This window comes from Haplochromis burtoni, unplaced genomic scaffold (assembly GCF_018398535.1).
Source record: "Haplochromis burtoni strain Fernald_Lab_line unplaced genomic scaffold, NCSU_Asbu1 Contig_236, whole genome shotgun sequence".
In the NCBI taxonomy this organism is placed as follows: domain Eukaryota; kingdom Metazoa; phylum Chordata; class Actinopteri; order Cichliformes; family Cichlidae; genus Haplochromis; species Haplochromis burtoni.
In genome coordinates this window covers 671307-686150 of record NW_024582597.1, presented here as the reverse complement: position 1 = coordinate 686150, position 14844 = coordinate 671307, and the positions used below count along the sequence as shown (strand labels likewise).

General features: G+C 41.8%; 1 protein-coding gene across 3 annotated transcripts in view; it reads right to left on the bottom strand.

Moving 5' to 3' along the window:
• Positions 1 to 14844, bottom strand: part of LOC102289735 (amyloid-beta A4 precursor protein-binding family B member 2) — a 37119-nt gene that overhangs the window by 15156 nt on the left and 7119 nt on the right. For all 3 annotated transcript variants that reach the window (XM_005937721.2, XM_005937723.2, XM_005937722.2), the window contains exons 7-8: positions 13767 to 13913; positions 12225 to 12352 (exon numbers count right to left, since the gene is read on the bottom strand). In XM_005937721.2, coding sequence (XP_005937783.1) covers positions 12225 to 12352; positions 13767 to 13913 — 275 coding nt within the window. The remainder of the gene's footprint in view (positions 1 to 12224; positions 12353 to 13766; positions 13914 to 14844) is intronic.

Sequence of the window (14844 nt, the reverse complement as noted above, 5' to 3'; positions counted from 1 at the left end):
ACAGTAAATCAAGTATTGAAGGTAAATTAGCAATAACTTCTTTCAAAAGTGGGGCTGGGAGAATAATTTCTTTAGATTTTTCGTCAAACAGCAATCAAAATGCTCGATAATTTTGCTGACAGCAGGATATTATTTAAATTTAAGTAGTTTTGAAAACTTTACAGTAAGCAGCTTCACAATGCATCTTCGGTTGCAGGAATGGTATAATAAAGCTAAACTGTCCCAATACTGGTGCAGTAAAAGAGGCTGTTTAAGAGGCAGTCAAAACAGCACACATGTAACTAGTCCCCGACCAGCTCTGCAGCTCTTTCTTCTGCTCTGTAGCTTCCAGTATCGCTCAGTAGAGACTCATGTCTCCTCCAAACCATCTGTCACACACACACACACACGCACACACACACACACACACACACACATACACACACACTAACCCTAACGCACAGAGCACCGTGGCATCACACAGACTTCAATTATCAAACGGCTTTGCAGAGTGTCTGCATACTGCTGGCCGCTATGCTAATGCACTTACATATGCTAATTGCAAAGCCAAATGCTGATTTGAAACGTCTGGGAGGAAGCGCTCCTGTCAGCAAAAAAGTCCACCGAGAGCCAAGGTCCACACCGAGGACCAGGTGTGTGCGTCGCATGCATGTGTTGTGTTACTCTTCCTATTGACTGCAACAGAAAAACTTCCTTTTATTATTGATACTGTTGTGACGTTGGCTGGAGTCCAAAGCAGACGTGGATCTGATCCATTTTCAGCCCCGAACTGTGACAGATGTGCGACACTGAAACAACAGCTAGAAAGCGATTTAGAGGATTGCCCTTTCATCATGCTGCAAAGAGAATAACAAAAGAGCTGTCAGGTATATTGATATTTGGAAACAGTTTCCTTCCAATTATTCTACTTTTTTTGAACTGTTGAGTGAGTCTCTTTGTTTGCTAGCTTACTTGAAAATCTGATGCAAGATAAAATCATCCACAGTAAGGAAATGCACAATTAAACCTGACTAATTTTATCAGTGCAAATTCTCGACTTCCATAAAAAAATTGATGTTAATACTGGAAGACAAATTTAGAGATAACAGTTCTGTTTACTGGTCTACAAATGCTTTCATAGCCATTCTAAGCTGCTTACAGACAATTATAATCTGCACATGTTAGTCAAAACTCAGTTAACTTTCCAGCACAAAAGCTGTTTTTTTTTAATTTTTTAAATTGGACCCCTGAGTGTCGATAATTGTGTTTGCAAAAAACAGCAAATGTGGCTCATCACGGCAGTAAATTGTAGTTTATTGTAATGGAATGCAGAATATGGTGATAAAAAAGGGCATAAAAATCAAAGATAAAAACCAGATACATGAGACACAAAGTGCACACTTTACAAAGCCATTAATAGGACTGTACTGAGCTGCTGACAGTAATTAGCTTAGTTTTATTGCGGTATTGATGCTGTGTTGTGGTGCGCAGTCAGGTATTTACTGCACCGACTTATCAACAGAACATCAGCATTGGCTGATATTCGCCTTGTTGACTGCCATTTACTGATGGCAGAGGCCGCCGTTTATTTGTTGTGTGTCATCAGTTTTGTAGTCCTCGTGTCCGTCCGGTGTTTTAAATAGTCACAGTCACGTAAAAAGGAAAGTACATCCTCTTTTGATTCTAAGATTTTATGCGTCTGGGTGAACAATGATAAATGACATATTATAGTATACCGTTACTGCGCGCATAGAAACTAGGAGGGTGAATCAAATACCTCTGATTAACTGATCGTAAGGAGGTCTGAGCACCTTTATAAAAGCAGATGTTTTGGAAGTTTGCTGTGTTGGTTAATAAAATGCCAAGAAACAGAGACATCAGCAGCGATCTTAGAGAAACTGTTGCCGCCCATCAGTCTGGGCAGGGTTATAAGGACTTTTCTGAACAATTTAACTGTAGAATTTCCATAATTCTACAGTAAAAAAGAATTTTCACAAGTGGAAAACATTCAAGACAGCTGCCAAACTTCCCAGGAGTGGGCGTCCCCGGAAACACACCCCGAGGTCATGCTCAGACTGTACAGGCCTCAGGTAGCATGTTAAATGTTAAAATTCATGATGGTACAACTGAACAGGTATCGGTTGTGTGGAATTGTAAACAAATATCAACGCAGTGTTTTAAGTTATGTGTTCGTCTGAGGTGGAACCATATTTTAAACCTAGTATAAAATCCAGATAAATCTAGATAAATTATTATTATGTCTTGATACATAAAATCTTAGAATTTCTTTTTCACATGACACAATTTATGAGTCGATAAATTAGTTGTGATCAGGATTTGTTTGTTTCACCGCACAAAATGAGAAAAATGGGAAAATCCAGTTGTAGAAAACATGCATCTCCAGTATTTTTAGTTGTGTATAGATTAGTAAAAAAAAATCAATCATTGCCCATTTACACCTTTGATAATTAGTTGATATAATTTTGCATAATGACTTGGATGAAGTGGCCCATTAGATATTTTATTTAGAAATATGTGGTTAATAGCAGCAGTTTTTAACAGAAAACTTTGTGCTGAAATATAGAGGAAAATAACATTTATAACGCTCGATCTTATAAGTGTTAAAGCTCCCAGTACATTTTTTGTTACTACTTGTGTACTTTTCCTTTGTCATTCTTTTTCTTTATGTTGGATTTCGCTGCACTTTCCGCCTTCTCTTACCTACAGAATCATATCTTTCAGTTCTTTGGAGAAGACATAACTGTGATTTAGGACAATGTAACTAAAGTTGACTTGCTGACATGTAGCTACCTCATATATGTTGTTGGCATATTCTTTTGCATATAAACTGAAATATCTGAGGTGATGAGCAAACACTGATATACATGTAGCATCGGTCTCCTTATTCCAGAAAACGTGGAACTGCTCCTTCTAATAGCAGGCATCAAAGTGATAAAAAATACAAAAGACAGTCCATGTTTTGAGCTAATTTGGAACTAAGTGAAAGCAGCATCACTTAAACCTCTTCCACAGTTGCACTCCGACACTTAAACCTGTGTGCGACAGCTGAACAGGGTAAACCCCTCTGCGACCTGGTGAATTAGTCATGACCCACAGCCATTAGAGCCTAATGTAAAATGTCTGCACGTAATTACCATCCTACACCGTAAACTTGTTTACAGCACCAAGATGAGAAGCAAAACGAGCACCCGGGGCTTGAGTCCCCCCCCCCCCCTCCAACCTCCTCTGCATAAGAGGTACCACATGACACATACTCCTTGTTTCTCTAGGCACACATATACACACTCACAGGCAGAGAGACAAGAACACACTATCACCAATATTGCCAGAGGCGGCAAAGAACTGGGACAAAATCAAGTCGAAATAAAAATAAAACTCTTGTCTACGGTGTATTAAGTAGCGAACGCGGCGCACGACGCTGCCTGTGCGAATTGAGCAGCCAGTTGATGTTGTTTACAGCAGCAGCTACGCCTGCATTTGATTCATCCTCAAGCAATCTGAACACATGTAAAACATTTTACAAATGCACAAATGACAATCTGAATGGTTATTAATATTTTACGCGCAGAACGCCAACTTCACAGATCTTCAGACGGCTTTCTGCGCATACAAACGCCTCAAAATATTTGAGCATCTTCTGCCTTGGCGGATAAATATGTGCACGCTCACACATATCCAAAAAAGCTGTGTTTAAATTGGGTCATATAGAGTGGATTACAGAGGGGTGTAATTTCTAGGAAGACTTTTTTTTTTCATCTAAATAATAAACATTTTCTCCCCCCTTGATTACAGCTCAGACATTTCCCCCCTGTATACACTCTATACGGCACTATATACAGCATGGTTTTAAATGACTGAGCACAAGGATAACTCAAAATACATTTGAGGCCAATTTCTCTTCACAAAAAAAAAAAAAAATGTTATACTGAGAGGAAGGAAAACACGCAACCCCAGTTTATTTTGATGCAGCTTTGTGACCCAAATCCGAGCATTCGTTGAGGCAGAGGCAAACGAGGGAGGGAAGGAGGGGCAACATGCAGAGGGAGCACACACAGTACCCATGTGTCAACACTCGTCATTTTTCATTACATATTTAAGAGTAGAGTTAGGTGGGTGGGTGAGACAGACAGACAGAGAGAGAGAGAGAGAGAGGGGGGAACAAGAGATGAGTGGGGGGAGGAAAAAAGAGGGATGCTGGGTGGACGAGAGAGCAGGGGAAAGATGATGTCCTGCTGTTCTCTCTGCTCTTGATCATTTATACATCACAATGCACTGGTGTGTGCAACTATGTGAGCGCGTGCGTGCGTTTTCGTACATGAGCGCAATATTCTCGACAAAGCTTCAGTGAGATGTCACATCAGTGAGACGCCCCTCTTCATGTACCCTACCAACATGTGTCACAAAGTGTGGGAGAGAGCGCAGGGATTCGGTGACGAGTGGAGTGGAGTTACTGTGCCGTTTGGATCATTTGCATGTAACCTAATTAGCTGCATGTGCCATAAATCACTACATTTCCTGCACATGCGATATAGTAAACTGGAGTACACTGGATTTGCTGAATTCCTCAATGGAGCAAACACAATGCAGATAGTTGTTTTAAAGATACAGGATGCTGTGTTCAGCTTTAAAGAAATGTTGCTGCTGTTGAATTTTTCAAGTGGATTTTTTTTTTTTAAAGAACGGATCATCACTATTTCATTCCCATCTTTTTTAGCTGCAGGCAGAAATATCTGAGACCTAGCTCTTTAAATCATTGGTTCTCAAACTGTGGCATGGGCCCCACTGGTGGGGCATAGAGCCACTGCAGGTGGGGCAGGCAAAACCAGCGAAAAAATACAGAGTGAGACTAGGTAGTTCTTCTTGTTCTTCTTCTGTTGGCTGTTCCCTTTAGGGGTCGCCACAGTGGATCATCTGCCTCCATCTCACCCTACCCCTTGCATCCTCCTCTGTTACATCAGCCCTCTGTGTGTTCTTTTTCACTACATCCATCAATCTTCTCTGTGGTCTTCCTCGTTTCCTCCTGCCTGCCAGCTCCATATTTAGGTTTGGCCAACCTAAGCTGTCCATCTGATAAATTGAATTACTAATCCATGTCCATTCTGGTCACTCCCAATAAACACCTTAACACCTCCAGCTCCACCTCCTGCCTTTTTTTGTGCCATCGTCTCCAAACCATACATTATAGCAGGTCTCGCTTTCTCTTTCCCTTTTACTGCTATCCTTCTGTCACAAGTCACCCGTTACATTCATCTCCGCCCATTCCACTCTGTCTACACTTTTCTCTACCGCTCTCGTGTACTGTCCATTGCTTTGGGTAGCTGTCAGCCTGTCCATCACCACTGCAAACAACAAGAAGCTCAGTAGGGAGAATGATCGATATTCTCTCCCTAGGAAAAACAAAAAATCACCTGGATGCTTTTATCAATAGCAGTTGTGATGTTAGACACTACTAATGCTATATTTGTTGTAATTTAACTAAAAGGCCTAATAGAAGATATAATTGAAATGATTAGAAAGTCCATCTGAAATAGTTTCATATAATATTAAAGTTTGTTTGATTTTTTGGGTATGCATTATTGGTAGACATCTGAAGATGTCACTGTGAGCATAAAGAACACTTTCCAGCGTTTTACTGGCACTTTGTAGATAAAAAGATGCATTTTAGAAAATAATAATCATTTTTCATTCATAATGAAAAGAATCGTTAATTACATACCCACTGAATTATTTGAGCTGTACAATTAAATGCTGTTACATTTTCAGAGCAATTAAAACTATACTTGATTAGGGTTCCTTTATAGTTGGCTTGTAAAAGTCCACACAAGCAACAAGGGAAACAGACTCTGAGCTTTCAGAGCCGACCAATTATCCATTTAATGTTCAGCTTAGTGCTGTTATCAAATCAAGTGGACCACGAACATGTTTACCAATTAGAGGTTTTAAATCATTTCTTTGTGTTTTTGTGAGTAGAGGGAGCTGAGGTAATATTTCTAAGAAACATTAAATGTGTAAACTTTGAAAATAAATGACAGGAGGTTAATTTACCACCTGATATAGTCATCATAGTAGACATGTCTGCTGCAGGCCGGCTGAAAACGTAATCAAAAGCTCAAACAAAACAGTGTTAAAGTATTCAAATATATTCAGCTTAAACAGTCTCTGTAGTCTGAATAAATGGAAGAGCTACAGGCAGACACTGACTGCACAAGGGTCCCGCTGCGTTCAGCCTTGTATGATCAGCTAACATCAGCTTACATCTGTGCCCACCATGGCTAGGACCAGGGAGAGTTTTATCTGTGAGGAGATTTATTGGTTGGTGGGGCCAGGGAGGGAATCTATAGGGGGAACGGGAGGAGTAATCTGTCAGGAAGACAAGGATTACAGCAGGTGTGCCTAACAATGCTAATGTAAGACAGAGAGTGAAAAAGCAAACTGAGAGAGAAAGAAGGAAGCTTCTTTTGTAAAGCTTATTGTTTGTAATTCTCTGTCTGTGTGAATGCATGTGTGTGTGTGTCTGTGTGTGTGAGACATTGGACTGTGGGTTGGAGAGAGATGAGGGGACACAACATCATAATGACCCTTTGGAGAATGAGGGTTTCTGGGTGGCTGGGTGGACACATCCTGACAAGGGCTGTGCGGAGAAGTGGGAGTGATGGATTGTGGGTAAATGGAAGGAGCTGACGCAGAGGAGCGATGACTTGCCGGGAAAGAAAGACGTAGGCATAGGGCTCAAATCGGTGCAGGACTGGGGAGGAAAGGTCATCAATCACTCTGGCGTCTATCGAGTGGGTCTAGGTGTTCGGGCTCTGTCCCTGTGGGCCATCAGTGGGGTCTTGCATGTTAATTAAAGCCACAAAGGCCTTGACATCAGCAAACAGGCTGTGGTTACACTGGGGCATCATGACTGAAACAGCTCGAAGAGCGGATATGAAAAGTCAAACACGCACATGCAAACTCATTTCACTGACATAAATGGAGGAGAACGCAAGAGTGTGTTCAGCATTAAAACATTTATGATAGACGGGCTCTCTTCTCTTCTCTTCTCTTCTCTATGCCATGCCTGTCCATAGAAGGTCAAGCAGTGGGGGGAAATAAGCGAGCGCTGGAGGGAATAGGCGAGCAGGGTCTCACTGCTCCCCACTAATGAATATGAATGAAATGTGGAATCAGTGTGCATTTGTTGGAGTGTGTTGGTATGATATGTTTCTGCTTGTGTGTGTGGGTGTGAACTCGAGCATCTGCCGTTGAGCCATTAGTGAAAACAGGTAACATTAGTTCATTTAAATAGTAGGAAAAGGGACATAGACAGCAGGCTGGCGCAAAGATGCTATTAAAAACGTACATTATTGGGTTTTCAACGGCGTTGTCTCAATCCTAACAAGTGTCACATGCCAAAGACACGAAAACAAGAAGACAGGGCCTCTCTGATGCCATAAATCATTTCTCTGTGGCTTTTTGTTCTACGCTTAGTGCTTCCCTGCTCATCCCTCATCCCGCTTTCCCCTCCTCATCCTCTGCTAGGAGAGAGAAAGGGAAATTCCCTGTATGCATATAGTAGCTTCTGCTATGCACACACACGCACACACACACACACACACACACACACACACACGCACACACACCTAGGTATTTAAACTAATTAAGGTTTAAGCTCATGATGTATATGTCTGCAGAATACACACACACAAGCCTACACACCCATACACACACACATATCAAACAGCTCCAAACAGCCATGACAGACACTTTAAAAAATCCCTGCAGCATATCCAAACCCGTTAATCCTGTCTTTCTCATCCCTCCTTTGCCTACTTCATCTTTTTCTTTTCTCTTTTGCTCTTATGCCTTTTCTTTCTCATCTGACTCCCTGAATGAATGTCTTGCTCTTGTCTCAGTGACTCTGGCTGCAAACCTGCTGCCAACAGCCTGCATCCCTACACCTGCTGGCAAGCCAGAGAGAGAGAGAGAGTCAGAGGGACAAGGTACACAGCTTGAAGTCAAACACACAGCAGGAAGCTGAGACGTAAATGAGTGAAAAAATCAAGGGAAAGCTAATTAGAAAAAGTAGGGCCAAGGGACGTATGCTGTGTCCTTTAAACAAACGGAGCAGTTAGAAATCATCAGAAAGGCTAGAGAGGGTGATAGTAAGGTGGAAAGAGAGGTGGTAATGGGTCACTGTAAGTGTATAGATGGCTTTGTGGATGGATGGATGGATAGATAGATGGGGAATAGAGGACTGAATGAACTACAGATCAGAGTACTCACACAAGCAGGCATCCTCGACCCGTTACCGACAACTACTTCTCTGCCTCGTTAGCTCCTTCGCCGCGGTGACATTGCTACAGCCCCTTCGCAGCAGTACCCCAGGGTAAATCTCTTCCTGTCTGCTTCCTCTCTTTTTCTTCTTATCCTTTTTTTTTTAATCCTCTGGGGCTTCTTCCCCCTTCTCCTCTCCCTCTTTTCTTCCCCTCCCCCTTCCTTCTCCCACTCCTCCTCCACTTTTTTCCGCTACACCTTTTCTCTATCTTCCTCTACAGCCGGCTTCCCTCGCTTTGCTTGCCTGGTCCGGAGAGTGTCCTGCGAGGTCCTGCTGTGTAAAGTGCAAGCAGGGAAGCATGCCTCTCTCCCTTTCTTATTGGCTTTCCATCACGCTGATCATTCCCGACACACTCTCTCAAAAGCAGTGCCGCGCTTTATTCCCCGTTCTCTCACTGTTTGTCTTGAGTATCTTCTCGCCTTCGTCCTATCTTTGTCTCTCCTTCTCTTGCCTGAGTGAAACTGGGAAAAAAGGGGGGGCTTCAACCCCACTAAAGTGCAGTGGCAGGACAAAGAAAGAGAGTCAGAAAGAAGAAGAAGAAGAAGAGGCAAAGCTGTGCAGCCAATGGCACAGGAGGGAGGCAGAAAGAGCGCTGGAGACAAAGAGTGGAAATAGCACAGACAGAAAGATGGGATGGGAAAAGTGGGGGAAAACACATGCACACCCACTCATTCACCATCACACACAAACAGAGCGCTCCGGATTTAGACCTATGACTTCATCAGTTCAAGTCCGCATGCATACACATAAATGCGAACAGCGTGCACGCGCAATTTGGGCGTGCACGCGGTCAGACTTGCTGAGTGCTCCAGATATAGCCTCATGACTTCATCGAAGCGCTAACCCCTCCTCTACCATCGTCCCGCCCTGCTTACGAGACGGGGGGACTCATTCATATTGAATCAAGCTGAAGGAGAGCGAGAGAGCGAACATTCGGGACAAGACGGGGAATATTCCACAGATAGATGGTTAAAGAAAGAGACAGCTGATGGAGAGAGAGCAAAGTGCGAGCTATCTTCTATGCTTGCTTTCAGAAACAGCCTTTATCTTTCACCTCTGCCTCCTCCTCTTTCCCTGTCAATTTATGGCCTTTTAAACATAATTAAGAAAGACATTTCTCTTCTGCATGTCTTTCACCGCCTACCAGCTTCAGTCAGTTAACAATATTACCAGTCTGACTTTATACACACACAGTGTGCAGGCAAGTAAGTCAACCACTTAGGCAGCACACTGAGCTGCCAATCATACAAAACATATAGTGGACTACCAAAACCTGGCTATTCCTAAAGTTTTTGCTATTACAATCTCAGCTCTATGGAGACTTTTCAAACCTCCCTGCAGGAGTTGCTTCTATACAGAGGTACCCTAATCAGACCTGGCTCCAGTTTAACCACAAGGGGATTAGATGTGGTTAATGTTAGGGTTTTGTCATTTTGGGTCAGTCATTATTTTTAGACAGAGCACATAACATTAAAAATAAGAAGAATAACCAAGCAACGCATGACACGAAGAAGCTGACGTCAGCAACATCTCGCCAACGCTTCACAGGATCACAGTATCACTCCAAGACTGTCACAAAATAACTGAGCAAATTAACAAATGCAAAAATATTAATCACTCAGTAGTGACAGAAAAAGCACACTCCTACAAGAATAAATAAAAATCACAGCTGTAAAACAAACAACCAAGTTTTTCATTTTTCTACTAATGCTGTTTAACAGGCACTGTTTAAAATAATCAACCCGGGAGAAAATGATCATCTCAGTCCACAGGAGCAGGGGTGTTCACATATACTTTTGAGGATTCAGCTGCAAGCTAGCGGCTTCTCTCCATGAGCAGGCTTTGATTACAGTGCACTCTAGTGGCAGGACTAACAGAGCAAAAATTCCAACCTGTGGCAAAATAATCTCAGATACAATCGCACACGCACAAACTGCAATGCAGGTTGCTGTAAAACAATTTGCTGCATACATGGAAAAGCTCCATGTGGCTCCAGAGCATCAAATATCTTCTGAGTCACCTTGTTTGTTCTCAGCTTTAACACCCTGTGCTGGTTTGAAGGCCAAGCTATCCAGTTTTTCACATCAGTCCCAAACAACTTATCACCATGAAAGCGGCTTCACAAAAAATCCCAGTGGATTCATCCTGTCCCCTGGACCACATGCTAAGCACTTTACTTCTTAAATGGATATCGAAAGCATTGAAGAAAATATTGTTTTAGTTACTTATGTATGAACATGTATCTAATAGAGTGAATGTAAATGTTTTCCTTTTTGTGACGTATGAGAGCAAGAGTGTTTCTGACTTTTTCATTCTGATTGTGGTACATCCAAAAGTCATGAGCGTAAAACCAAGCAGAGGAATGCAAGACTGCACCCTGCAGATTTTAAAGAGCTGTTGGGTGAGGTGGGGGTGGTGGTGGGGTGGTGGTGGTGGGGGAAGCTGTAATGTTATAAGTGAGAGAAAGAGATGCAGTGAGGGAATAAAGGATAAGAGGGAGAGCTATCCTGAGATGACCCTCCCCTCCTCTTTCCACTACACGCTTTATCCATTACCGCTGAGAGAGACAGCCACTGAAAGTTTCTCAATCCTCAGAGATGGAAGAGGGTGGAGGGACTTTCTTTCTTTATTTCACTCTCTTTATCTCACTCGCACACATACAGCTAATGTTGCTGTAGTGTTGTTGTTGGGGGAAGTCAAAAAGGAGGAAGACAGGAGGGATGGAGAAGAGTGGGAGGATTAGAGGGATGCTCTGAGAGAGAAAGAGAGAGAGAGAGAAAGAGACTATAGCAGTACTTAAAAGAGAAAGACGGAAATAAGATAGACAGAGAGACACTGAGGCAGGAAGAAGGAGAGGGGGTAACAAGGATGGCTGAGTGCGAGTGAGCCTTTTACACAGACTCTATTTTAAACTCCATTTTCACCCGATTCTTTAACAGCTGATTACACATGTCAGGACCCGACCGTTTCTTGGACTGAAACCTCCAGCCCATCTTCTCGTTTTATTTCATTTGACACATCTTTAAAGTAAATCCTCAAAAAAAAAACCAAAACATTTTAAAGTGCTTAGATTTTTAGCATTTTGTGTTCACAAGACTTTTGCTCTGTCTGTGCTAAGCTTCCAAATGCACATAGGTGTCTCATACATATGAAATCCATGCATGCCATGCATCAGCGCTAACGTTTCCACACGAGTGTATAGGTTAATATGCAGGTTAATGGAAACCCAGAGCGGCTCATATCAATGAGGGCTTGGCCAGCTCCCCTCATTAGCAGCTACGCTGCCCTCAGCACACTGTCAGCTCAATGGTGAGAAGTGAAAACCAAGACTATGGGATATTGCCAAATGACTAAAGGCCCCATAGGTCCTCAGTGTGGAAGTGAAGCATTAGGAATAATTGTGGAGTTTTAGCACAGTCTGTGAAAATACAGACTGAATAATAACAAGGCTGATGCTGTTCTCTGATGATTAGTTAAAACTCCTGAGTGTTTTACACACATGCAGTTTAAAAGGTTCCCGTATAAAACTGTGTTTGCACATATACAGAAGGATTATCTGCTCAACATGTTTGTGTGGGTTCTTGTCTGTTTCACTAAGAATGTCAGTCATTAACTCTTTACTCATGTCTATTAGGAGTAACCCTTGAAACTCTTTTTTAACTGAACAGTTTCTGTCATATTTCAGGGCTGCTTATACAACAAGATTACTGGGTTTGTGTCAGAAGTGAATGAGGGTGGCCCTTCCAGTTACCCTTTGGAAAACCTTAAAACTATTTTAATGGTTGTTAAACCACATGTTTATTGAAATTCATCAGGGAAGGTCATCAAAATATCGCCTCCACAGGGGAAGAGTTATAAAAACAGAACAGCATGGTTTTAGTAAAGATTTCTGTAATGTCCTCCCTACCTGTCATGGTCTCTGCCAACACCCCAGACACGGATGCTGCTGATTGGCTGAGAGTGGAGCAAGCTGCGATCATCAGGGTCAACAAGAGTTAACATGCGATCCTGAAGCACTAAAAGCATCCCTTTGCCCTGCAAGATAGCAACCAAGGATACATCAGTGCTGTCATCCACAAGCCAGCCAGAGGTTTTTGTGAGGTAAGTTATATAATTTGTTGCAATATGATTTAAAAAAACAACTTGACAGTACTTTGAAAACTATAGGGAAATATTTTCAATGAAATATAGCCAGTAGTGATGGGATTTCCGGCTCTTTTTAGGGAACCGGCTCTTTCGGCTCAGCTCACTAAAAAGAGTTGGCTCCTTCGGCTCCGAACCGGCTCTTCAGGTTGTTATGTTGCTTTAATTAATTTATTAATAACAATAATATAAAATTATGCACAAAAGGAATTACTAATGTAAAAAAAAGTGGTTTTATTTATATATGTTTATATATAAATATATGCGGTGGCCCCTAGAGACAAAACACATACAAACTCCAAAACACATTTCTAGCTTTAACTGAACTTCCAAATCAGAGCTACCTAGATCACTTAAATTACACAATTGAAAGCATATGTGTATTGTTTGTGTATTTATACACAGCACTCATATATATTCAAATAATATATACCACACAATGTAATTAAATCATATAATACAAAAACCAACTATTCACATTTCAACTTTTAACTATTTAAATTTTCAGCTTTTTCCTTTTAAACAAATTTAAAGTGAAACAACACAAAACACTGCAAACCACAACACAATTAAATATAAATTAAAATATGAAAACAAAAAGAAGATGCATATTCTCTGTCATATGGGCCTGCATGAATAAACTTTCTGAATCCTTTATCATCTGCAACTGAAAATAGTTGTGGATGATTACTATACCTTTCTAATGTGACGTTGTTGTCCCTGGCTCTCTTTCTCTCTCTCCCTCCCTGCTCTGTTCCTGTGCTACTGCGAGTGTAACTACCGCCCCTCCCCCCTCTTCCCAGCGCAAAGCACAAGGCTCGCTGCGAGTGAACGGAAAAAAAGTGCGAGAGAGAGGGTGAGAGAAAGAAAAAAAAAAAAAAACTCGCGATAAGAAGCCGGCTCGCGTCGTTCACGTCAAAGATCCGGCTCTAAGAGCCATTTCGTTCGCGACCGACACATCACTAATAGCCAGGAACAACAGTTCACTGACTTCACATATACATCAGAGGTTGTGCACTCATAAACCTTCTTCCTACAATGTGTGCCTGCGAGGCATTTTCAGTTGGACTCAAGGAACTATTATGATTTCACATCACACACACACATCACTGTAATTTAATTTATGCACTATTTGTGACATCATTTCAAACAAATGTCTAATAGCACAAAATTATTAATTGATGGACATCAATGTACAAAGCAGCCGGCAGTAACGCTGGTTCTCCACTGACACGCAGCAATACTGACTCATAAACATGTAAACAGTGTAAATACTGTATGTTGAGCTGATCTCTTTTGGACTGACCTCTCCCCAGACACCGGCCGAGTCTCGTATGTCCCTCCTGCAGTAGGACAGCTGTCTGATACAGTGGTGGACAGCCACGCTGCTCCTCCCTTCACACAAATCCTGCTCGGCCATCTCCACCCAGCCCAGAGATCTCACTGGAAATGACTGGAAGAGACACAGACTCTGTGATATCGCTAATAATCAGCGCAACAAATATGTGTACGTGTGTGCACAACTACAGCACACGAGTGAGGTCCAGGATGTCACTCCACAGACTGTCATGATCAAGTTTACTGGATATGTTTGGTGATCATTTTAAAACAGGTTTAAGCACTCTGGTTGTTTATTTAAAACCTGTGTAAGTGCTCGTGTTTCTTGTTGTTGAATGCTACCATGATTAAAGATCTCAGGATGTAACATGATGGTTATAATCTTATTATAAGTACAAACAAAGGTGCACAAAACACTTCAATGATTACTGTTATCATTTATTTAAATTTTAACCAAGGTACACAAATCCACACAGCGCATGAATATGAGACACACACACAGAAGTTTCAGCTGTAATTTAATAATGCTTACAGTGGGAGCGTGTAGTGTGCAGGAACAACTCAGCAGTAACTGAGAGCTGCCTGACGTGAAAGGCAACACATAAACTATGAAAGACTGTGTGTGTGTGTCTGTGTGTGTGTGTATCCGGGGGGCAATTTTGATTGCCTCAGGTCAGCAGCTATCACCATCCTCTCTTCTCTTCCTCACTCACTAACATATCAAGGAGGTTTCTTTTCTGCTGAGGAGAGGAGGCATCTCTTAAGCTGTCACACACACCCACACGCACAATCTTTTTTCCACTGGCCATAAAATTCCCTTTGGGTTTCTTCCTCAATAAACTTTCACACTTTCTAAGTCCATATCTTAATCCCCACAATTCCCTCAGAGCTATATAAATGGGGTGGGGGATATATAAATATAAATAATTTTGCTGTAATATACTCAATTTTGTTCCATCTGAGCCAACAACTTCCACTCAAAAGACTGTTCTTTCTGTTGTTCTTTATCTCTATTGTTATATGTTAAGTAGCATCCCCTTCCATTG